We start from the raw sequence: 22,856 nt of genomic DNA on the forward strand, positions 1-22,856 counted from the left end.
CATAACACATACATTCATACTAAATTTCATCAATGATTTATCATATTTCCATAATTGTTTTTCTTATGACTATTTTTTCTTAAGGTTGCATTTAATACTTCTATGGGATAAATTATCAAGCCAACATTAAATCACATCTTATACTACTATGACTTTATCAAGATGCAATTTACATCATTAACTCAATTCAAAGAGATTTTCTATTTTCCTCTTCCTTTGGCCGGCCACCCATAACACATGCCACCATAAGTTCTTTAGTGTTTTTTCATATTTTCACACCCATTACAACCCATAATACCCCGATTAACTCAATTCCACATACCATTGCGTTTTCCCTTAATTCTTCCCTAAGAACCCTAATCCATTTTTTCCCCCAACTTGCTCCAAAACAATTAAATTATATTCTAACATGTATATTTGTGTTCTAAATACCATCCGATCAATAATTTGAACTTTGAAATGCAACCAGTCAAAATGTTTTGCTCATCTTCTTTTTCTTCTTTTGCTTTCTCTCACAAGCTCACTTTTTTCTATTGTTTTCTCTCATTAAACTCACTTTCCCTCTCTTCAATCCCTCTTAATTTGGAGTTTTGGTGTTTCTCTCCTTCATAAACTAATTCCACTACTCCTTAAACCCTAAATCTTCTCACAATTTCAAAGAAAAGAAATGAAAATTTGAAGAAATTCTCTCCCCTCTCTCTAACGACTGACTATCGGCCTCCCTTACAAATAAAAGCGGAGGTTGACTTTTTATATTTATATTTTGGCTCCCCTCAAATCTATTATTCCTTTTTTTAGTTTTTTCCTTAATTTTCAAAAAAAAATATTACAATTTAACCCCACTTTAATTATAATTTCTATTAATTCCCAAAGCTAACCTTCTTTTTCTTTGCTTTTATTTCAAGATCTATTACCATGAAACATCTCCATTATTATTATTATTATTATTATTATTATTATTATTATTATTATTTCTTTGGGTTTACAATAACTGTGTCAAAACGTTCCTTGCAATAACAAAGCCGACAACTAGCTATTGCTATATAATTTTTTTTTATAAGGCTTTGGTACAAAGAAACGAGTTAATTATAAATTAGGCCCCATTTGTGTTATGAAAAGTTGTATTTTAAAAATCACTTTCCAAACTTTTTCATGTTTGTTTACCATTATAAAAAGTCAGTCAATGTAAAACACTTTCCATAAAGAAAATTTTAACTTGGTTTTCAGGAAAGTGTTTTCTTTTTATTTCCAGCAAAATACACTTTTCAAAAGTTTTGAAAAATTCAAAAATATCATGTTATTTGTTGATTATAACAAATTTGATCTTCAATCTTTTGAATGGTGTATATTTTGTTTTGAATTTTATTTTTTAATTTCATCATTTAGAATTTGATTTTATATCAACTTTGGTCCTCATTCTTTTTATTGTTTTTTTATTTTTATCTTATTCTTTTATTAATTGAAATTTTTTTCTATCAGACTTGGTCTCATTCTTTTGATTGCTATTTATTTTATTTAAAATAATTTATGAAATTGATATTTGTTTTTCATTTTCTTCTTCTTTTAGCCTTTTTATTTATTAGATTTGGTCCCTATTTTTTTTTTAATAAACTTGAACAAAAATATTAATAAGTTATTTCCCAGCTTATTTTTCATGGTATAACCAAATACTGAAAAATATTTTCCAACTCATTTTGTATGATATCGTCAAACATTAAAAAATAATCTACTTTTCATAGAAACTATTTTCTAAAAAGAAACTATTTTCCAGCAAACAAATACGACTTTAATCTCTATACTTTAACGAAACTAAAAGTTAGTCTCTAACTTGTTAACATGCATTAATCCTCCTCAGTTTAGTAATCTTTATTTAAAAATGTCTCTTTGATTTTCCATCTTACCTAAATCTCTTTTTATTTCTTTAATATATTTTCAAAAAAGTAAAATAAATTAGAAAAGAACATAAATTGACAAAAAAAAAACCTAAATTATAAGTGAACTATAAATAAATAAAAATATTAATTTGTTAATTCTTAATTAAATTGCATATTTTAATCAAATTTTGAATTAATTAAATATATTTTTGTTACAATTTGCTTTGTGTTTGTCAATTAAAACTTTTAATCCTTTAGCATGGCTTGCATTTTGAATTAATTAAAAATTATAATTTTTAAGACTTTTAACATAGTAGATCATTGACCTACTAGATTGAACCGGTTACTCAAAACACTTTTTTAGATCAATCTATAACAACTATGCAAGTAATATTATAATATCATTTAGTTGTTTATTAAAAAATTAAATGAAAATAAAGATATAAAAACCCAAGTCACATGCATCCAATTTTCCAATCCAATCCAGGTTTGAATAAGAGAACATACTTGATTTGGTTTGATGAAAAGACATGGTCCATTTTTCTTATTAAAATGATATTTTTTCAGGCATTTTTATTAAATTTTTTTAAAACATGAAACATTCTTCCAAGAGTTTTTTTAAGTAAAAACTTGAATCAACCAACTTGACCCGTGATAGAATTGACCTCTAGATTAGGCTTTATAACCATGTAAGGGATACACAAAGTAGCATTAAAAATTAGAGACGAAATATTTTGTTGCAGAAAGATGAACCATAGCAGATACAACCAAAGAGGATATAAATGCGTTAGTGTAAAGCAAAACCAAGTATTAAAATACTAGTTATTTTATAACTTTTAAAGCAAATTAATAGAAAATATCAAAATAATATATTCATGTTTATGTGTAATTTAAAGTTTAAAAAATTATAAATGTTATAAAATCATATTGAAAATCTATTTAAAAATTTTTAGAGTAAAAACAATATTTGAATTGAATTCCATGAACAATTTATTATTTATATTATTATTTTCATATTAGATATACAATAATTAAAAAATCAAGTGTTAAAATTCAAATAAAAATTATAATATTACAACTGAAAAGTAAATGAATATTATATTTTTTTTTGGAGTGCAAAAAAAAAAGAAAAACCAAAGAAAAAAGGAAAATAAAGAAGAAAAGAGCCAGGCCCATGACTGGGCCTTCTCTTTTTTTTTTGGTTACAGTCAAAGAAAAATCGTGCAAGTTGTCTGTCACAAAGCAGAAAATATTCACACACTCCAATGCTTGAACCCGCGACATCTAGCTTGTCCCGCAAGCTAACCGACTAAATTACGACACGAAGTTATTATAAAACAATTAAAAACATATATTAACCTAGTCGAACTACTCATGTGAACAGTTAAACCGATCCTCAGTTGTAGTATCATAAAACCATAATAATCGGTCACAGCAGAAAATCTACAATTAAGTCCATAACAGCTGAAGCATTTGCAGATAATATAGAGTCTCAGCACCTAATTATAGCCATATTAGCCCTAATGTAAGTAGAAACAAGCTAATCTAAATATCAGCAAACCCCAATAACAAATTAATTCTATAAAGATAGATGAAAGAACAGCCTGTGAGTGTAAAACTTGCTTTGTCACAATTAATAAAAAATGAATCAGAATATTCAGTAACTTATTTATGGGAATCGTAGAAGACCATCCCTTGTAATGTTTCACACTAGCAGAGGGGCAGAGAACCTCAAATACAATCTGGGAGAGACAAATCCCAAATAAAGATACTGACAACATCCAGCACCTTTGGCAGGCAAGAGAAAAAAATGAAAGAAAATACTCTTTTCTTACCAACTGCTAACATGTGCCCCCACAGGAGATTCACGAACATTTATGGAACCAATCTTCCTGAGTATATATCCCGCAATCTGATCTTACACCTCACTCAAATACCATGAAAGGAACCTAAGCCTCTGACTAATTTAGAAAGAAGGAAAAAAAATCAAATCAAATCTCAAACCTTACAGAAAATCCCTTGTAACTGCTGCAGCTCTCTCAACGTGTATAATGCAAATCAAGAACCCTTGTTAGCTCTACAAGATCAATTTCTTTATAAGCTGAACGTAATCAAGAGGGGGACGTATGATGAAATTCACAATTCTTCACCTGTTTAACCAGATTCCTGCACCTACAATTATCATGTGATATCCATTAACAGATCTCCTAGGTAGCAATTCCTGAAGCAAGTACCAAATAAAAGAAAAGGTAAATTAGTACCAGATGTTAGCAATTAGCTATCAAACATCAGTAACCAAAAGAGCTAAAAACTGGGTGCATTTCATGGGCAATTGCATGATTAAAGATGCCCACTTTCACTCCAAAAGAAAATAACGAGAGACCTAAGAAAATTCCAACTTCTGCCCAGTTGTGTATCCAATTGCATCCCCACGTTAAAGAATTCAACAATATATTAATAGGACTACCAGTTGCTTAAAAATCTGGAAATAAAAAATGAAGTTCTGATAAGTCATCAATGCAGATTGTTATGAATTTAAGGATTATAAGCAAGAAAAGGCCAGTCAAAATAGTTAAAAAAAACATCCATGTAGATTTAAAACTTGTAGAAAATTAGTTTACAGCCACTACAGTGTGTCATATACATAGCACGCATAACTAGAGGCAGCAGTGTAGATCCTTCACAATAGAAATGCAGGTTAAGGGCAATCAAGCTATGATATCAGATTTTAACATTGATGAGGACATATCTTCAAGGGAAGTGGATAACATCACACCATGAGGATGAGAAGATGTAACCTTCATTTACTTTATAAGCAAACTTAATTGAGTTTTTCCTATGAACTTGTCAGTGCAGAAGAAATAAATTAGCACACAAAAATCAAATGACTTCTTTTGATGTTCCAGTAAGCATTCTACTCCTAGGACTTTTCACTCAACATAAATATCTGTGACACTTGCATGCACACAGATGCCCATGTGCGCTGGCATATATGTATATATAATTCTATCAAGTATTGTTAACAACCTAACTTATTTCAAGAATGTTCGAAGAAAAGGGTTACCTCTATTTGATTGTCTACTTGTAACACCATAACTTCCAATATAACCCTCGGAACTCTTAGTTGTAACATCTGAAGCTACATCACCGAGCCCATAACCAAATGAACCACAACCATCAAGCTCAGGAGTAGCAGATTGCCAAGTTGAATCACCATAAACAGAACCACTGCGATAAAGGTCCCCATAGGACCCCTCATAACCACCAGCTGACCCAGAGAATGATGATGTTGGTGGTGCACCAGTGCCACTGTTTCTTACATATCCTGCCCCACTCAAACCATAATTGTTGTCACCACTCCCATAACCCATGCTGCCAGTAGTATAGCCAGAAGCACTTCCTCTGCCTTGAGCTGATACAGGAGAAGTGCCCCAATTCGATCCACTATTCCCAAATGAAACTCCAAAATTTCCAGTTCTGGAGCCCAATAAAGGACCAGGGCTGGCAGGATTTGTGGCAGTATTGTGGCTGCCATTGCCCCAGACATTCCAAGTAGTAGGGCTTAAGAGAGAATCATTTCTTGCATTCCCCTCACCATAACCTACTGGTGTGCTGTACCTGCTTGGATTCCCACTATAATAAGGACTTGAGATCCGCCCATATGCAGGAGTGTTACTAAAGTTGGAACCTCCACCGTAGCTTGGACTCAAGGCTGGCTCTAAATTCATACTCATCCCATAACCAGCGGTGCTAAAGGGAGCAAATCCACTTCGACCAGTGGCGAGTGGATTAAACCTACTATCCATCCTCATTCCAAAACCTCCAATAGAGTTCATATTATATCCCTGAGCATATGCATTAAGGAAGTTGTTGGCCCTAGTCAAACCATAGTTATACCCCATCAGAGGGCTCCGACTAGGACCTGGTGATAGCTCCTTTGGGACTGCCCTCTTGACCTCAACCATTTTACCATTGAGTTCATGAAATGTTTTATGCAGAACTCTGTCCACTGCTTCCTCAGAATCATAAGTGATGAAGCCAAAGCCTCTTGGCCTCAGAGTGTTGTGATCGTACATCACTACAACATCAGTAATAATACCAAACTGCTCAAAGTACTTCTTGAAGTCATTCTCTGTAACCGTAGACGCAAGGCCTCCAACAAAAATCTTTTTGGTGCGTCCAGGACCTGGAGAACCATGAATACTACTAGTGTTTCTACTTAAAATGTGCTGGTCATCCCTAGGAACAGCCTTCTTTGCTTCAACCTGAAAAATTGAGAATATGTTATCTAAAATCAAGCAGCTACATTTCATTCTCAGCTTCAAGCATACACTGAGAGTCAATTTCTAGTTCAGGCCAAATTGGATTTACATTTCATATAGCAGTAAGAGACTAGAATCATGCGTTCTCTTCCACTCTTTAATACAGAGTACTAAACATGAAGCCGATAAATTTCAAAATGTTCTGCATCTAAAGTCAAATAGGAATATATTGTTTTCCTGATATAAATTTCACAATATGAACTCAGAATTAAACTAGGGAGAAATAATATGTTTAACTCATGTATTTGGACATTTAAACAAATATGAAGTGAGTTAAAACAAGAAAGTCAACATGGCACCAGAAATATTCAGAATGCATAGCAGATATTTGCAATCAAGCTACTCACTGTGCGGCCATCAACCACGTGCTTCTCCATGATGACCCTCTCGGCAACAATAGGATCTGCAAAGACAACAAAACCAAAGCCACGGGCACGGCCTGTAACACGATCTCTCATGATCACAGCCTCAACCACTTCCCCATACTTGCTAAAATATTCCTTAAGACGTTCCTCATCAGTGTCCCATGAAATCCCACCAATGAAGAGCTTACCAAGATCTGATTCCATCCCTTGCTACAAGAATCCATTACAACAAATTGCCTCATCAATTGCCAATACCAATATCTCAAAAGACAAAAGTAGTTCAAAACTTAAAATCTATAATTCAGTTGAGAATCTAATAGTCATTAGCTTATTTCATAGTAACAAATATTAATTACACAAGTTGCAATGATGATAAATGAAAAAACTCAATGTGTATCAAAGAAAAAACAGATCAATCTGTGAATAAGAGCAAATAAAAGAAGACCTTTTACGATAATTTAGATAGAATCTGGTTGGTGCCCAGTAAAAAAAGTGAAGTGGGTGTTTAACAAATCCAATCTAGTACCATCTGATCCTTCCAGCACCGATCAAAAGGCAATCCATGATGCCTGACGATCCAAAAAAAAAAGTTTAAGCATATGAATTGATGTGGATCAAGACCCAGAAAATGGTTGATAGAGATCAGGAGGTAATAAAGAGTAAGAGATTGAGAATTTACCATATTGGAGAAGACCCAGTTGGGAAACTTGAGAGAAACTAAGATCTAAAGAGAGGAATTGTTGAAATGGAAACAGAGGAAGAAGTGCTCATGCTTTGTCTCTCTCTACAAGAGACTTTTATGTGTGTCTCTCTGTTTTTTCTTTTTTATCTTTCTTTCCTTAAGTTATTCCACTCTTAATTAAATAAAAAGAAAAGAAAAGGAATTTGTAGCTGAGAATATATATTTGGAGCTACAAATATTTGGCAATCCTCAGGTGTAAGAATATTTGGAGCGATGACAGGAAAGATGATGTTTTCATTGTTTTACAAAAACTTGATTTCACGACAAATATGTATATCTTTATTCTACTGCCATTTTAGTTTATCCTCCATTATCTTGTTTTTTTTATGAAGTCACCCTTGTTAAAAGTATATTTAATAATACAAAATGTTTTTTAAAATATATTTTATTTATAAAAATATTAAAACGATTTAAAAATACTAAAAATTTTTAATTTAAAATAAAAAAATTTTAATTTTTTTCTTTTAAAAAAAAACAGATTAAAACTGGATAACGAGTCTACTTCCTATATGGTTGATGGAAAAATCTCCTTCAAAGATAAAGTCCTCCCTAGGCAAGAGGCAGGATGAACCTGATTGATACTAATTTGGTTGGAATTGAGCATGAGAATGGTAATCGTCTATTGCCTAAAATCTTCATAGAAGACTTAGTTTTTGAGGAATTGTGCTATACGTACCATTGGCAGGACTCCCTGATTATATATAAAACTGCTAGGTAAGGAGATTGGCATCTACCAGATGAATCTACGCTTGAAGAACATATTGAAATTGGCTGGGAGATTTGAGTTGATGGATGTGGGGGAACAGTTTTTTTATGACCAAGTTCGATCGTGAAGAGGATAGAGCAAAAGTCTTCAATGGAGGACCATGGATGATATTCGATCACTATCTAGCAGTGAGCCAGTGGTCGACAGACTTTGTCGCTTCTTAAGCTAAGATTAACAAGACTATGGTCTGGATCCGAATCCCTAGTCTTAACTTAGCTTTTTACGATGAAAATATTCTGATGGCAATGGCCATAGGCAAACCTGATATGAATACGTACACTCAATGTCGAAACGTGGACGGTTTGCTAGAATTTGTGTAGGGAAGATCTGGGTAAGAGATCATTGGTACAAGGTGGAGTATGAGGGGCTGCATATTATCTGTGGAAAATGTGGGTGTTACGACCATCTAGGTAAAGATTGTCGGATGATTAAAGACCTGCCTGAGGGGATGGCTGAAACGAGAAGCGCAGACCAGGAGCTGACGGCGGTAAGGCTGGATAAGGAAACATGTAACGGCTCTTCATCATATCCCATTACTTTCGCTAACCCTAACGAGATGCATGGTGAGTGCTTGCTTGTTACAAGAAAGAAGAAATTGAAAGGGAATGTATGAAAGTGCGAGACCTACGTGAAATATTAACGGGAAAAGCAATAACAGCATAGAGGATGCGGACTTGGGCTCAACCGCAGGCATTGTGTCTAGCCCTAGTGAGAAACTGGATGCAACTAGTTTATCTATACAGGGTACGGCCCAGCAGCTGTGCCTAAACTGAAAAGTCAACCCATGACGTTGATAAAGGGAAATCGTACTCAAGCTAAAAAGAGTATATCCCTATTAACAACGCCACAATAGTTGTTCATAGCGTATCTAGCCAGGTTTCTCGTTTACAGACCTCTCTTATTAAACCAATGGTCCAATGGTGTTCTCTGCAAGCAGTTTGAATAGGGTTCCAACTCAAGAGGAGATAAGTAGGGCAAAGCAATCTGGGGGCTCATCTTATACTGAGGATATATATGACTTCGGTGGATTTGGGGTGTCAGGGTCTTACATTTACTTAGCATAGGCACATTAATGGAGTCCGATATCTAGCCAAGAGATTGGACAGAGCCATGGCTAACTTTGACTGGCAGGCAGCTTTCCCTGAAGCTTACGTGGAGAATTTCTGTGGTCTTCCTTCTGATATGAGGTAGACCTCTCATATATATTGACAGGTAATTATCTTGGGCTTCCCACTCAGATTACCACGATATTGTGGCTAGAGGCGTGGGACAGAAGTGATCATTTCAGTTATGGATGGTTTATGTGAAGTCCGCAGGGATTCCATCACCTTTTAAGAGAGACATATATCTTTGGGAATATTTTCCAGAGAAAACGAAGAATTGATCAGGCAAGGTTAAGGTTATATTAATGGCATCCAGAAGAGTCTGGAGACTTCATCTAAGGATGCCCTCTTCTTCTTAGAGCGTAGCTTAAGACGAGATTATGCAGAAGGGGAGACAAATTCATAAGAGATCTTTCATATTCGAATTGATTCATTCGCTATATATATATATATATATATATATATATATATATATATATATAAAACAATTGCCTTGATGGTATTTCAATCTTTTTACATGATATTTATGTCTTATCATTTTAAATATAGTAAAATGATAAATTTTATCCTTTTAAAAAAAATTAAATCATCCATCAGGGCCTTTTGGTTTTTTATTATTACCATTTTCATTGAGGATAATTTGATCTTTTAATAAGAATTAATTATTATTTAAATAAAAAAGTTGATAGCACATAAGAGATGTCATCGCACTTCGAGCGGCTCACACAGTGGCTCCTGGTGACCACATATATAATTCTATCGTGTCGTTTGAAATGTCACCGGGTCCTCTTCCTGTTGGTACGATGCGTGTTAGCGGAGGTGGGTGGTTTATCGCTAGTGCGGTTTTTTTCTCTCTCTCCTCCTTTGAGAATTACAGGTTGGTTATTTTTGTTGTTGATATTTCAACTTTAACCCTTATTCTTTTAATTTATGATTTTTGTTCTTGATTCTTTTGTAAAAGTTTTAGTTGTTTTTAATTTCATTCTTCAATTTCGATTTGTGATATATTATTTTTTTAATGTGATCCTTATTATTTTGATTTTTAATTTTTTTCTGTGATTCTTTTGTAAAATTTTTATTAGTTTTCAATTTTATTTTTCAATCTAAATTTATGGTATATTATTTTTTTTTCTAATTTGGTTCTCATTCTCTTGGTTTTTTTTGTCCTTTTGTTAAAGTAATTTTTCTTTTTTTCTTTTGTCATCTAATTTTTTAATTTCAATTTTTATCATCATTCTTTTAATTGTTATTTTTTGCTTTGTATTGTTTTGTATAATTTATTTATTTTTCCTGATTTTATCTTTCAATATTTAATTGGTTGGGGATTAAGCTTCATAGTTTTTCCATATATGGTGCTTCTAATCTAATGACCCGGGTCACAAGTTTGAATAGTTAATGCGGGTTGACATTTTTGTTTACTTATTTTCTCTTCCGATTTCATCTTTCAACATTGATTTTTTTTTTTTTAAGAAAAATAAGCTTTGTAGTTTTCTTTAATTTATTTTCTATTGGATTATCCTAATTTTATAGTATAGATCGTGGGTTTCATAGGTTAACTCATATTAACTCATCCCTTATTACTTAGGTTCATGTTAGTCATATCAACTTGTGTTTACTCGAGTCAATTTTTAACCCTTTTTTTAATCTAATTTTGTCTTTTCATATTTTATTGGCTGAAAATTAAACAACATTGTTTTTCTTTAAATTATCTCAATCACCTTTTTTTTTAATTTTGATCCGCTTACTATCATTGCCAAAAAATAATTCACTTAATTAAAAAGAAATTAATTTATTTGACACAATTGGATCTATAACTTGAATTGCAAATTTTTCTTTTAAAAGAAAAACACATTCACAACATCTAAATATTATTTGAAAAAAATTACATTTCATAACGAGCCTAAATATAGTTTATTTCTAGTGGCCTCTCCTATGATTCAAAATCTAGATGATAATGTGGCCACTGCATAACATGCAAAAAAAAAAAAAATCAATAAAAAAATTAAATTATTTATAAAATTATCATTATATTTCATTTGATAACTGATAAACCTTTATAATATTAATATTATAACTTTGCTATTAAACTAAAAAAACCTCAACCTCAGCCATTATGGTTAACTTCTTTTTTTTTCTTTTCCTTTTTAATTTCAAGCAAGCCCGTAAGAAAAATTGAAGCCATTACTATATACTTCATGTTTCTAGCAAGAAACCCTCTCTTTTCCTTGGTGGTAAGAAACCCAACCAACCACCATGACAATTCTTGGTGTAAGACCGAAGAAACCCAGTCGAGCTTAAGAAGTTCTATAAAGATAAGGTAATGGTAATTTGAGAAACAATCTTCTGATATGGGATTTGTTTGTTGTGTTTGAAGCATTAGTTTTGTGGGTTTAAGAGTTGAAATGGGATTTTGGTTTTGTTTATGCAGAAATTTGCTCAATAAAATTGAGTTTTCTTCTGAGTAATAGCAATTGTTTTTTAAAATATGTTTTTACTTGAAAATATATTTAAAAAATATTTTTTATTTTTCAAAAATTATTTTTAATATTAACAATCAAAACAATTTAAAAACAATTTAAAATAAAACACTTTTAAAATATAAAAATAAATCCCCTCTAAGCCCACTTCAATAAAGAGTTTCTTATGTGCAATGTGGATTAGAGTTTCTAATGGATTTCTCCTATTTATGCCTACCCGATCCATCATTAGCAAGTGAATTGAATTTCACATAAACTTAAATTATCAATCCTATACAAACATCTACTAGTTTAACTACTAGAGACTTTTGCTATGAATAGAACATGATCATCAATCAATAACATAAATCCTTGTATCCTCGTCTTCTTAATCGATAATTGATCTCTGCTATCTTTCACTAGTTGATAGTCAATTTCAGCTTTCTTCATTGATTTACAAAGTAAGCAAATGTTCTTCTTAATTAAGCTACACATGTTTTTTATTTTTAATATAAACCAGCATCAAGTCATGAAATTATCCAGTTCCTTAATTCAAGAATTAGCCAAAAACCTAACCAAATAACTTGCTGCAGCAGAAGATGCACCTCAACAAAGAAAATACACCTCACATAACCAGTTAAGGTCCAGATCAGTTAATTTATCTTACCCCCATGAATAACAGATATATCAGGTAGCCCTGCTACATATGCATGAAGCAATATTAAAAACTCTTTCAAACGTAAACCAAAATAATGCATCTACACAGATATCAGCATTCTTCGCAAAACCTGTCCTGATTTGGGAAAATGGCATTGATAAACATAAACCTCACAGTTCATATATCACTGAAAACAGAGCCAATTTGTTGTAGTCAACAAACATCCAGCTTAGGCAGGACAGCTGGAGCACAAATCTGAAGCAAGAACATCAAATAAATGGATCGCATGAAAAAAATTGAAACTTTTTTCAGATTCATAGAATTGAAATGAGGACGAATGCATGTCAACAAAATTGAACTGTAGAGTTTCACTCGTTATTTTATGGAAAAGGGCAAGACACTAACTACAAAGTAAAGACTTGGAACATTTGAAAGTTACACAAGATAACCACACTAAAAATTCAGACTTCAATGCTTACTTCTTTTGCTAACCCCTCCTGCTCCAGCTCCTTGACTGCGGTTATAAGGCTCCGGGTGATTGAATTTAGATACAAGCCTTTCTCCTTCATTTCTGCAAACAGCTTCTCTGCTGTTCCCCAATCTAAGGACTTTAAGCAAAGAGATTGAATCAGCTTATTGTACTCATCTGCATTAGGTTGAACCCCAAACTTCTCCATCTCTGCCAACAACTCCAAAGCTTTGTCAAACTGGTCTAGTTTGCAATACCCTCGAATAAGTGCATGGTAAGTTACAGGACTCAGTTTAGAGTGCTTCTTTTTTGCTTCTGATAGTATGTAGCATGCCTCCTCCATCTGACCACCATTTGAATAACCACTAATAATAACAGTATACGTGTACACATCTGGTTTCAGACCCCTACTTTCCATAAGTTTCATAATCTCTATTGCCTCCTTCATATCTCCACCCTTACAATAGCCACTGATAACTGTATTAAAAACAGCATTGCCGGGAGGCGGGCCCTCAACAATCATCTTTGAAAGTAACTGTTTAGCACCATCAAGATCTTTGATCCTACACAAACCACGAATAACAGATGAAAAAGGCTTAATCGCATACTTTTTTGCTTCTCCTTCAAAATCATTCAACATCTCCAAAGCTAAATTGACAGTTCCGTCATCCCGGCATAGTGATCCAATCAAAAAATAGAGAGCAGGCTTAGGTGGGCACTTGCTCTTCTCCTTTGCCAATAAATAAACTTTGTGGGCATCTTTTGCCTTACTCCCTTTACAAAACCAACAAATAATCTTACCGATTTTCTCACTATCAGGTAATGGTCCTTGATCCAGCATTTTCTCACAAACTATCCAAGCCCAATCATAAAAGGAGCGCCTACAAAGGGCTTCAATTGTATAATAATATGTCTCGGAATCCGGGACACAACCAAAATCCTTTGATTTGTCAAAAACCTCTAAAGCTGCCTTCCCTTTACCTAACTTAGACAACAAAGCTATCAACTGATTAAGACTCCCTACACTCACCAAACCCTCATTCTTTTCGCCAATTTCCCTAACCAAATCCCACAAAGCATAAGCATTTTTTCTTCTAAGCTCACTACTACATATAGAGGAAACAAGCACATCAATTGCACGAGTAGTAACGCTAAGATCCTGTTTCTTCATCGCCCATTTAAAAAACCTAATCAAATTCTCTCCCAAAACATGCGGGGTCTCGAGCACTTTCACCACAAACTCCTCATGTAAATCCAAGCTAAAAGTATCAAGAGTTGACTCTAAAGACCCATCATCACTACTTTGCAACAGATGCAACACATTCTCTAACTTCTCAACATCTATCTCATAAGTCTCGCTCTCCACATTCTCTTCTCCAGCAAGACTGACAACACTCACATCCCCCGAAGCACAAGTATCCATCCGGGCATCACCATTTTCACTAAAAGGCAGTGGAATTTGATCTGATAAACCCTCAAACTGGGTATCATTATGTTCCCCAGAAATAATTGAAGAATCATCATTGGTAGGGGGGGAATGATCGTTTTCATTTGGGTTTGAAGAGAAATATGAGAGGAATCTAAGGTTTTCACTAGATTGAGAGGAAACCCATACGGAGATATGAGATTGAGAAGGATATACCTTGTTGCTGTTGTTGGGGTTTTTGGTTGCACCAAAGTTCCGTGCTGCCACTCTGGATTTTGCTGCTATTGATCTCCACATCTCTCTCCCTCTCTCTCTCTCTCCGTCGCAGCGTCTGCAGGCGAGCTAGCTCTGTGAAATTTGAACGACCCGTTTTTTGGCCAAAAACCCTAACTTTGGAGGGGTTTTGTTCATCCAATCTAAAAAGGACCCACTTAACTGCTCGGGTCCTGCTTTTTTTGTTTCCTCTTAATTCGGGTGCTGACCTGACCTGATGGGTATTAATATTTGTTTTCACTTTTCACCTTCTCTTTTTTACGGAGTAACTATTTTTACCCGTTTGATGATGTGGAAAACTAGAAGGTAATTTAAATTTCTCCGTACGGGAGATCTTAAATGACCAAAAACTCTTGTATTTTTTTTTTTTTTTTGAATAACTATTGACACTACTCTTGATTCTTACTAGTAACCTCCAGACAAGGATAAGGAAATATGCCAACGTGGTGGGGTTAGGTGCCGTTAATAAATAATAAATGAACAAATTTTGAAATTTAAGATAATTTATCTTTCTTAATCCAATGAGATAATTTTTTTATTCAGTAGATTTTAGTATATTAATCTAATATTACAAAATATACAAAAACATATAGGTATAACACTATAGTAATCTACAATATCTATTTTTTTTCATTTTTATTCTCAAATTTTTATTTCAATTGCAGCCTTGTATTCTATATTTAAATTAATGATTTATTTATTGAAATTTATTTTGGAAAGAAACAATTCAACAAAAAAAAGATCAAAGTATAAAATAAAAGGAAATCTCATAATCAATTTCAAATTCACTAGAAAACATTTTGTTTAATCTAACTACTTTTTTTCTCTTACTTTACAATTCCTTTTCAGCAACGAAACTTGTTTTATTAGGAATGATGAAATATTCTTAAAAAAATAGATCGGGTTCTATTTAGATATTTTTTATCTAGTTGATTTTTGTTTTTTTTTTAGTGATTTCATAGTGTTTTAGGATTGATAAGTGATTTATGAAGGTTTTTTAATTTTTTTAGGTGAAAATAGGTTGTCTCCCACTGCAAGTGACGTATTATATGCTTAATAAAAAAAAAATTGGCAAAAAAAAAAAACCATGTGCAAGCCTGATCTTTTTATTTAATTAAGACTGGGTGTGGGTGTGGGTGTGTAGGCCTAGTCTATTAGCATCTAACACTCTCTTTTTATCTCTTTCCATTAATTGTTTCTATTGAATTAGCTTAGTTTTTCATATAGGGATTGATTCTTATTTTACTTTTTTTTACTTGCGTGATATTTTAAAGAGATTAGTTTGTTTTGTCTTGAATCTTTTTTCCTCTTGTATTTTATATAAATTATTTGTATTTGTATAAAATTTATATAAAAAAAAATAATTTGTTATTAACAAAAACAATTAGCTACTAAAATAAAATGAATAAAAATATTTAAAATAAAAAAGGATAGTCGGTATAAACATTTACATATGCATCTGTCTTTCTTTTCTACCATGAAAATTAACTTTATATTTAATATTTAATTAATGTTAGCAACTATTTTTTATTTATCATTTCATATATTTCTTAATTTATTTTTTAAATCATAAAAAACATTTTTTTTATTTCTACAAGGTTAATGTAATCTCAAACAAATATCCTTAAATTGAGTTAGAACTCAATTTTTTGAGTGTTTATTTTTTTTTAACCAGAGTTAACCTGGGTCAATCCAACATGTCATTGCCTTAATGTTTAAAAAAGATGTCATCTTGAAATTTTTTTAAATCCAACCATGTTTTTACTAGTTTTCTAAGTTGTCTTTGACATGCTAAGTCAATTGAATCACGTTAGAACAACTCCAAAAAAATCTAATTTAAAGTCTTTTTCAAAAAAATAATAATAAAAATCTATTATGAGATTTTAAAATTAACTTGTTAAATAATAATATTGTCAAAAAATTTCTCACTACCTAAATATTCTTTCTCACATTATTTTTTTCGTCTAACCTATAATGTAATGCAAGCCAGTTATAATTATCTAGGACATAATTACAAGGATGGAGTTTAATGGTAGTAGCAAATAGAGGTTATTATATCCATGCAAAACGACATCGTTCTTTTTAAGAGTGATTCTTCACAAAACCACCTTGTTTTAATGTCTTTTAAAAAAAAAATTGTTAGATGGGAGGCGACTGGCTACGAATAAGGAGGCCCTTTTCTATATTTTTTTTCCTTTTAATTTTCTTCCTTTTTAATTAATGTTTACAAGATTTAACTCTTTGATAATCTATTCAAAATTTTCATGGAGAATTTTAAAGCTGTTAAAATAGTTTTTCTCCTTCTCTATGTCTCCTTTCATCAAAATGAATACATAAAATAATATTGATAGCAATCCATACATGCTCCAAAGTTTCTAATTTTTTTATGCTAGCATTTAGGATTAAATAGGTGAGGAGATTGTAAAATTCATTAATACTATCTTCTTTTATTGAAAAGGAATACCTATTCATATCCTTAATAATAAAGGAAGTATATCTCAAAGAATAAAGAGACCCATTTTTCCTTACATTTATGAAACATGAGTTCTTTTAAGTTAATAATAATAATAATAATAATAAATAAATAAATAAAATAAGTTTACATTTAAATTTGGCCAATATTAAGGAAGTTATAATATAATAAACAAGGGATAATTACAAAAAAATCTTCTATATTTTGGTTTGTTTTTCATTTTAATCTAAGATTTGAGAAATTATGGTTTGCTCTTTGAACTTTATATATACACACGCTAACACTTAATTTTTTTAAAAAAATCAACAAAAAATATTTGATTATTTACAGGTTTGTCATTATATCCATTTTAATGACTAAACAGCTCTTTTAGCATCAAAATAATGAAATTGTCATTTATAATTTATAATTACAGTAATATCATCTAGAATTCCATGAACACAAATTCCTTTTAAGAATTTCATCAAATAATTTCTGAGTATCACATATGCTAATGACTTGAAACTGATCACCATTTCAAGGCATACAAACATGAGGAAGCTTGTGTGATTCTACAAAGTTAATTGATGAGTCCTAAAATTCAAGATGCTTAAGATTAAGGTCGATGTGTTGGATAATTGATTGATATCTTAGTTCAAACAATCTGATTCATTCTCCATAGTCAAGGTATTTGATGATTTGATATGGAAAGCCTAAAGGGTTCGTAACTAGTAACATGTGATAATTGGTAAGCCAGGTGACCGATAGTTGTGGTATTAGCAGGTGGTGTCTAGGAAGTAAATGTGACTAGTAGCTGTAATAGTAGCAGGTGGTGCTTGGTAAGATAGATGACCGGCAGCTGTGGTAGTAACAAATGGTGTTAGGTAAGTCAGGTGACAGGTAGTTGTAAAAGGTCTCACTTAATGGACGTAAGAACTCTCTAATGGTAAAATCAGTAACTTTATATAGAGAAAACGTGCAATGATATTTTAGAGAGATAAACTCTAAAAATATGTATGATGAAAATGTTAAGAATAAAGAGATTATAAGCATTTGACTTGAAGGATTCATGATGTATTTATAGCCCATGAATTTTATCTTTTTATGGAGAGAAGGGATCCAATGTAATTTCACTCTTATGACATTTTGAGTTGTATTATACTCAAAACAATATGTATACGATTAATGAAAAATATTAAGGGACCTGCGTAGGGTCCCGAGAAAATTCCCTGACGAGTGTTGGGCTCGGGCAAGGTAATTGAGCCCATCAGAGGTGAAAGTGGATCCACGTGCGCTACATAGACCAAACACATTGGGCTCGAGCATGATAGCTCGAACCCACAAGGGTGCTAGGGTACATGCCCACCACCTTTAGAGCTGGGGTGCATGTTTAGCACCCTTAGTGCTAGGCGTATGCCCACTAGGTGCCCATGCACTGGATAGGCATATACCTTGCATAGGTGTACACCTAGTACACGAGCGTACTCCTGGTGCGTGCGCCCATGTAGGGTATATGTGCTTAGGCTCTATGCCCTAGCTTACGTTCCTTGAGGGTTTTTTTTTTGGGTTTGGACCTACCACTTTTTTAGATCCATCAGTAGCCCTTTAAATCTTTATGGTATTAAAGACTTGTAAAAACACCTGGTCACCATCAAATTTTCATCATATGAGAAGAGAGGTTGAAACCCCGGGTAATAAACCAAAGAACCCGTGTGTAGGGGCATGCACCAAATTTAGAAAAATTCTTAGAAGAGTAAAGTGAGATATAAAGGACTTCATTCTTAAAAAAAATTTCTAAAAGGTTAGGGGAAACTTATGGAGAAGAAGCTCATACTTAGAAAAATTTATAAGTGGTTGGTAGAAACCCATGGAGGGTGAGCTTATACTTAGAAAATATTTTAAAGAGTTTTGAGGAACCCTAAAGGGTGACCCATGGCGATGCTCGTACTTAGAAAATTTTTAAAATGCGAAAAGGAGCGGACTTATGTTAATGCCTATACTTAGAAAATTTTCTAAGGGGTAATGAAGATAGATCCATGGAGGGTGGTTCTATTACATAAGAAAAACCAAGTTCATCCTCTAGAAAGTAGTCGCATTAGAGTATGAGAGGTATGCGACCTCCCTAGGATGACATAAGACATGAGAGCCCCTCATTAGAGAGTGGTTCTAGTCCAAGACTGCATTTGAAAGGTGGGAGATCTAAGATCAATCTCTAGCAATTTGGTGAGAGGCCCTTTGACATCACCTGAAAAATGTATCAATCTGAGACTACAATGGAGAATGAGGGATCTTAGTTTAACCCCTTTGTGAATTAATGAGAGATCTTTTGACATCAATTGGAGAATATGTTTAGTATGAGACTACACTAGAGAGTGGGGGATCTGAGATCAACCCCTGGAGAATTAGTTAGAGGCCCTTTGACATCACCTAGAGAATGTGTTAGTCTGAGACCGCACTAGAGAGTGAGGGATTTGAGATCAACCTCTAGTGAATTAGTTAGAGACCCTTTGGCATCACCTAGAGAATATGTCAGTCCAAGACTACACTAGAGAGTGGGGGATCTGAAATCAACCCCTGACGATTGTAGGGATATTGCTTTAGAGAGAGCAAGTCAGTTCCCTTAAAAAAGAGTGGTTAGAAGCCCCCTCACTAGAGATTTGTAGTTAAGAAATATATGTTAGAGATACAATATTTTTATTTCAAAAATAAATTTACATTTCTATTGAGTATTAAGCATCATTAGGTGATTTGTTGGGCTTTAGGGAGCCTGTATAGTTTGGTGGAAAACAACAAGGTTGGTAATTAAGGTCCGTTTTGTGGTAGCCATGGTGAGTGTGTCTAGAGTACCAACTATGTGCACGTGTATCACAATGACGTGAACGACCCCTAAAAGAACTTGGAGAGTATAGAGGCAAATACTCTTCTAGAGGTTATGCTACCCACACTCTTATGGGTAATGCAACATGTTACGATGCTAGGAGCAGATGGTGGTGGGGTTAAGTGTGTTACCATAGTTGCTAAGACTTGTTGGGGTGGCAAGGACTAATATTAACCTTGGGTTGCGAACACAGTCTAAGTGAAGAGTTACACCTAAATAGTGAATTGTTGAAGGTCTGGTTAGGTAGAAGTGTTCGTGGTAACAAGTAGATTTATCTTGCATCCTGACCCAGGAGTGTCGTGATTGTGTGTCATGGAATGATTTGGAATGTCAAAAACAAGTTATAGAAACTGATGGTTTTTTTATTAATTCCCCACAAACAACACCAATTGATGCGTCCTAAACTTCAAGATGCTTATGAATAAGTCTGATGTGTTAAATAATTGGTTGATCTTTTATGTCAAACAACTTGATCAATTCTCCATAGTCAAGGTATCTGATGATTTGATAAAGAAAGCCTATAGGGTTGGTAACCGGTAATAAGTGATGATTGGTAAGCCAGGTGACCGGTAGCTATGGTAGTAGCAGGTGTTGCCTAGTAAGTCAAGGTGATCGATAGTTGTGGTAGTAGTAGGAGGTGTCTGGTAAGTTAGGTGATCGTTAGCCATAGAAGTAGCAGGTGATGTCTAGTAAGTCAGATGACCGGTAGCTATAAAAGACCCTTTTTTATAGACGTGAGGACTCTTCAATGGTAAAGTTAGTAACTTTGTAGAGAGAGAAAATATGCAATGATATTTTAGAGAGACTCTGAAAATATAAATGTTAAAAAAGTTAAGTATGAAGAGACTGTGAACCTTTGGCTTGAAGAATTCATGGTGTATTTATAACCTATGAGTTTTGTCATTTTGTAGAGAGGAGGGGCTGAATTGTAATTTCATTCATGTGATATTTTGAATTGTATTATACTCAAATAATAAATATAAGATCAGTGAAAAACACTAAGGGACTTATGTGGGGTCCCAGAAAAATTCTCTGATGAGTGTTGGGCTCGGGCAAGGTGACCAAAAGGTGAAAGTGGCTCTAAGTGCGTTGCTTGGACCCAAACATATTGGGTTCATAAGTGATAACCCGAGCCCACAAGGGTGCTGAGGTGTATGCCCAACATCCTTGGAGATGGGCAATATGCTCAGTGCATGTGCTAGGGTTATTTGCCCGAGTTCATGTTCCTTAGGTGTTTTTTTATGCTTTTTAAGGGTTTGTTTTGGGCGTATCATTTTTTGGATCCATCATTAACAACTAAACAAATAGCCATAGGGTAGGAAAACTAAAGGCATATAACTTTAAGTGCTTCTATGCAGCAAAAAAGGCATGTACTGTTGTACAGAAGCACGCACATCCATTATAAGCATTCCAAATGAGAAGTTCACGAAAAGGAGCTCCAAAAATATAGACATGTAGCGGTAAGAAAACCCATGAAGTTTTGTTCAGGAATCCCCTAATTGAACTCATGGTAACCCTAATTTATTGGAGGTTTTCATGATTTCAAAAAAGGTTGAATAAAATAACACCAACAAAAAGTTTTTGACTCCTAATACTTGCACGAATAGATTGAGTATAAAAAATAAAGATCTTGCTTCAAATCTGGTGTTTTTATGTGGGTGTGTTGTGTTTTAATAGAGAAAAAAAATTGTGTTTGAAAGAAAGGAAAGAGGTTTGTGAAGATTTTTTTTATACATTTACATTTATTATAATAAGGGCAAAAATATCTTTTTGTCCAATTTGATTTTTTCATATAAGAGTTTTTGTAATTATTCCAATGAACAATAATTTTTTTTTAAAATGAACATATAGAAAATAATAATGAATAGATTATTTTTTGGAAATTCAAAAATACAACTTATTGTCTTATTTATTTATCATAGGAAACGTTGCATATATACATCGGAAGAGGTTGAATTACTTAATTAAATTTATATCATACAAGGATATACATATTTATTTACATTAACTTTCAATATATATATATATTATTTTCAAATATTGTTCATTAATAACTTTGCATTGCATTTACTCTTTTTTCATTGGCCACTATTGAAGAAGAATAGCATCTACGACCAATGATACAAGAGAAATATAATTTATATAATCAATCTACAAAATTTTGTTTTATAAGTTATTTTTGTTTTTAATATAATTTTGTTACTACTTAAATAAATTTGTTCGTTTTCAACGTCACACATGTAAACTAGTTAAAACTAAACAAAAATTAAAGGGGTTTTACTAACATAATTAACCCTTTCTTAAATAAGCTATTATTGTCCTAATATTTGTGGAAATACTCATAAAAATAGAATTCCTTTAGCCGGTTACCGTTTGGAAAGCGCTTCAATCAAGAAAGAGAATTTATTAATAATTGTGTGATGTGTGGAATAGAAAGAGAAAAATTGTGAAATCAGCGTGAATTTATACTTGATTATGATGTGAGGAAATAAGATTATAAAAAAGATATGTGGTGGATGAATGGAGGGGAGTCAAAATTAACTTTTCCTTTAAAAAATTAAAATCATACTTTTGTTCTTTACTATATTTAAAAACCAAAGATGTTTTAACTATTTCACTTAAAGATATAGCTAGGGTATTGAAATTATTAACAAATATTCTATAAGAACTAGTCAAACCATGAAAACTTTTTACTTCAATGATTGACTTAGAGGTAGACTATTCTTGGATAACCCAAATATTTTTCTCATTCATCTTAATACCTTTTACATCAATAAAATATCCAAGAAATATAATATTTTTCATGCAAAAGTCACACAACTAACTCGTCTATAAAATTCTTGCTATAAATCAAAACATAATCAAAATAAACCACACTAACTCGCCTATAAAATTACACCAAACATGGTTCATTAATCTCATGAAATAGAAGGTGCATTGGTATGTTCAAAAGACATAATTAATCACTCATACAAATCATATTTAGTTTTAAATGCAATTTCTCATTCATCTACCTCTTTCATTATCATTTGATAATATCCACTTTTCAAATCAATCTTAGAAAACATACAT

General features: G+C 32.8%; 2 protein-coding genes across 12 annotated transcripts; both read right to left on the reverse strand.

The window, feature by feature from the left end:
• Window positions 1-3,481: 3,481 nt before the first annotated feature.
• Window positions 3,482-7,546, reverse strand: LOC7485083 (heterogeneous nuclear ribonucleoprotein 1). 9 transcript variants are annotated; one of them, XR_008057119.1, is made up of 6 exons: window positions 7,241-7,545; window positions 6,544-6,771; window positions 4,939-6,139; window positions 4,258-4,356; window positions 4,025-4,095; window positions 3,482-3,951 (listed from the first exon to the last, which is right to left on the reverse strand). XR_008057119.1 is itself a non-coding variant. In XM_024591068.2 (6 exons), the coding sequence occupies exons 3-6, from the start codon at window positions 6,763-6,765 to the stop codon at window positions 3,933-3,935; spliced, it is 1,464 nt and encodes a 487-aa protein (XP_024446836.2). In that variant the 5' UTR covers window positions 6,766-6,767; window positions 7,007-7,130; window positions 7,241-7,546; the 3' UTR covers window positions 3,482-3,932. The 9 variants fall into 9 exon arrangements, 5 of the variants coding, with proteins under 5 accessions (XP_024446836.2, XP_024446833.2, XP_024446830.2 ...); XM_024591068.2 differs by lacking the exon at window positions 4,258-4,356 and adding an exon at window positions 7,007-7,130 and having other exon boundaries at window positions 4,025-4,046; window positions 6,544-6,767; window positions 7,241-7,546; XM_024591065.2 differs by lacking the exon at window positions 4,258-4,356 and adding an exon at window positions 7,007-7,130 and having other exon boundaries at window positions 4,025-4,046.
• Window positions 7,547-12,228: 4,682 nt separating this feature from the next.
• Window positions 12,229-14,611, reverse strand: LOC7487529 (pentatricopeptide repeat-containing protein At3g02650, mitochondrial). 3 transcript variants are annotated; one of them, XR_008057641.1, is made up of 3 exons: window positions 12,766-14,611; window positions 12,413-12,541; window positions 12,229-12,351 (listed from the first exon to the last, which is right to left on the reverse strand). XR_008057641.1 is itself a non-coding variant. In XM_002300321.4 (2 exons), the coding sequence occupies exons 1-2, from the start codon at window positions 14,476-14,478 to the stop codon at window positions 12,500-12,502; spliced, it is 1,755 nt and encodes a 584-aa protein (XP_002300357.2). In that variant the 5' UTR covers window positions 14,479-14,611; the 3' UTR covers window positions 12,229-12,499. The 3 variants fall into 3 exon arrangements, 2 of the variants coding, with proteins under 2 accessions (XP_002300357.2, XP_052304047.1); XM_002300321.4 differs by having other exon boundaries at window positions 12,229-12,541; XM_052448087.1 differs by lacking the exons at window positions 12,229-12,351; window positions 12,413-12,541 and having other exon boundaries at window positions 12,574-14,609.
• Window positions 14,612-22,856: the final 8,245 nt, after the last annotated feature.

The sequence above is a fragment of the Populus trichocarpa genome, chromosome 1 (genome assembly GCF_000002775.5).
Source record: "Populus trichocarpa isolate Nisqually-1 chromosome 1, P.trichocarpa_v4.1, whole genome shotgun sequence".
NCBI lineage: Eukaryota > Viridiplantae > Streptophyta > Magnoliopsida > Malpighiales > Salicaceae > Populus > Populus trichocarpa.

Bases quoted from the DNA above. Each gene is read 5' to 3' on its own strand.
- LOC7487529 (XM_002300321.4), bottom strand. From the start codon at position 14,478: ATGTGGAGATCAATAGCAGCAAAATCCAGAGTGGCAGCACGGAACTTT. The intron at 12,542-12,765 runs GTAAGCATTGAA...TTCTTGCTTCAG, and splicing joins AGGAGGGGTTAGCAAAAGAA to ATTTGTGCTCCAGCTGTCCT.
- LOC7485083 (XM_024591062.2), bottom strand. The intron at 6,140-6,543 runs GTGAGTAGCTTG...TCAATTTTTCAG, and splicing joins ACGTGGTTGATGGCCGCACA to GTTGAAGCAAAGAAGGCTGT. The intron at 4,047-4,938 runs GTAACCCTTTTC...TGATAATTGTAG, and splicing joins AAGTAGACAATCAAATAGAG to GTGCAGGAATCTGGTTAAAC.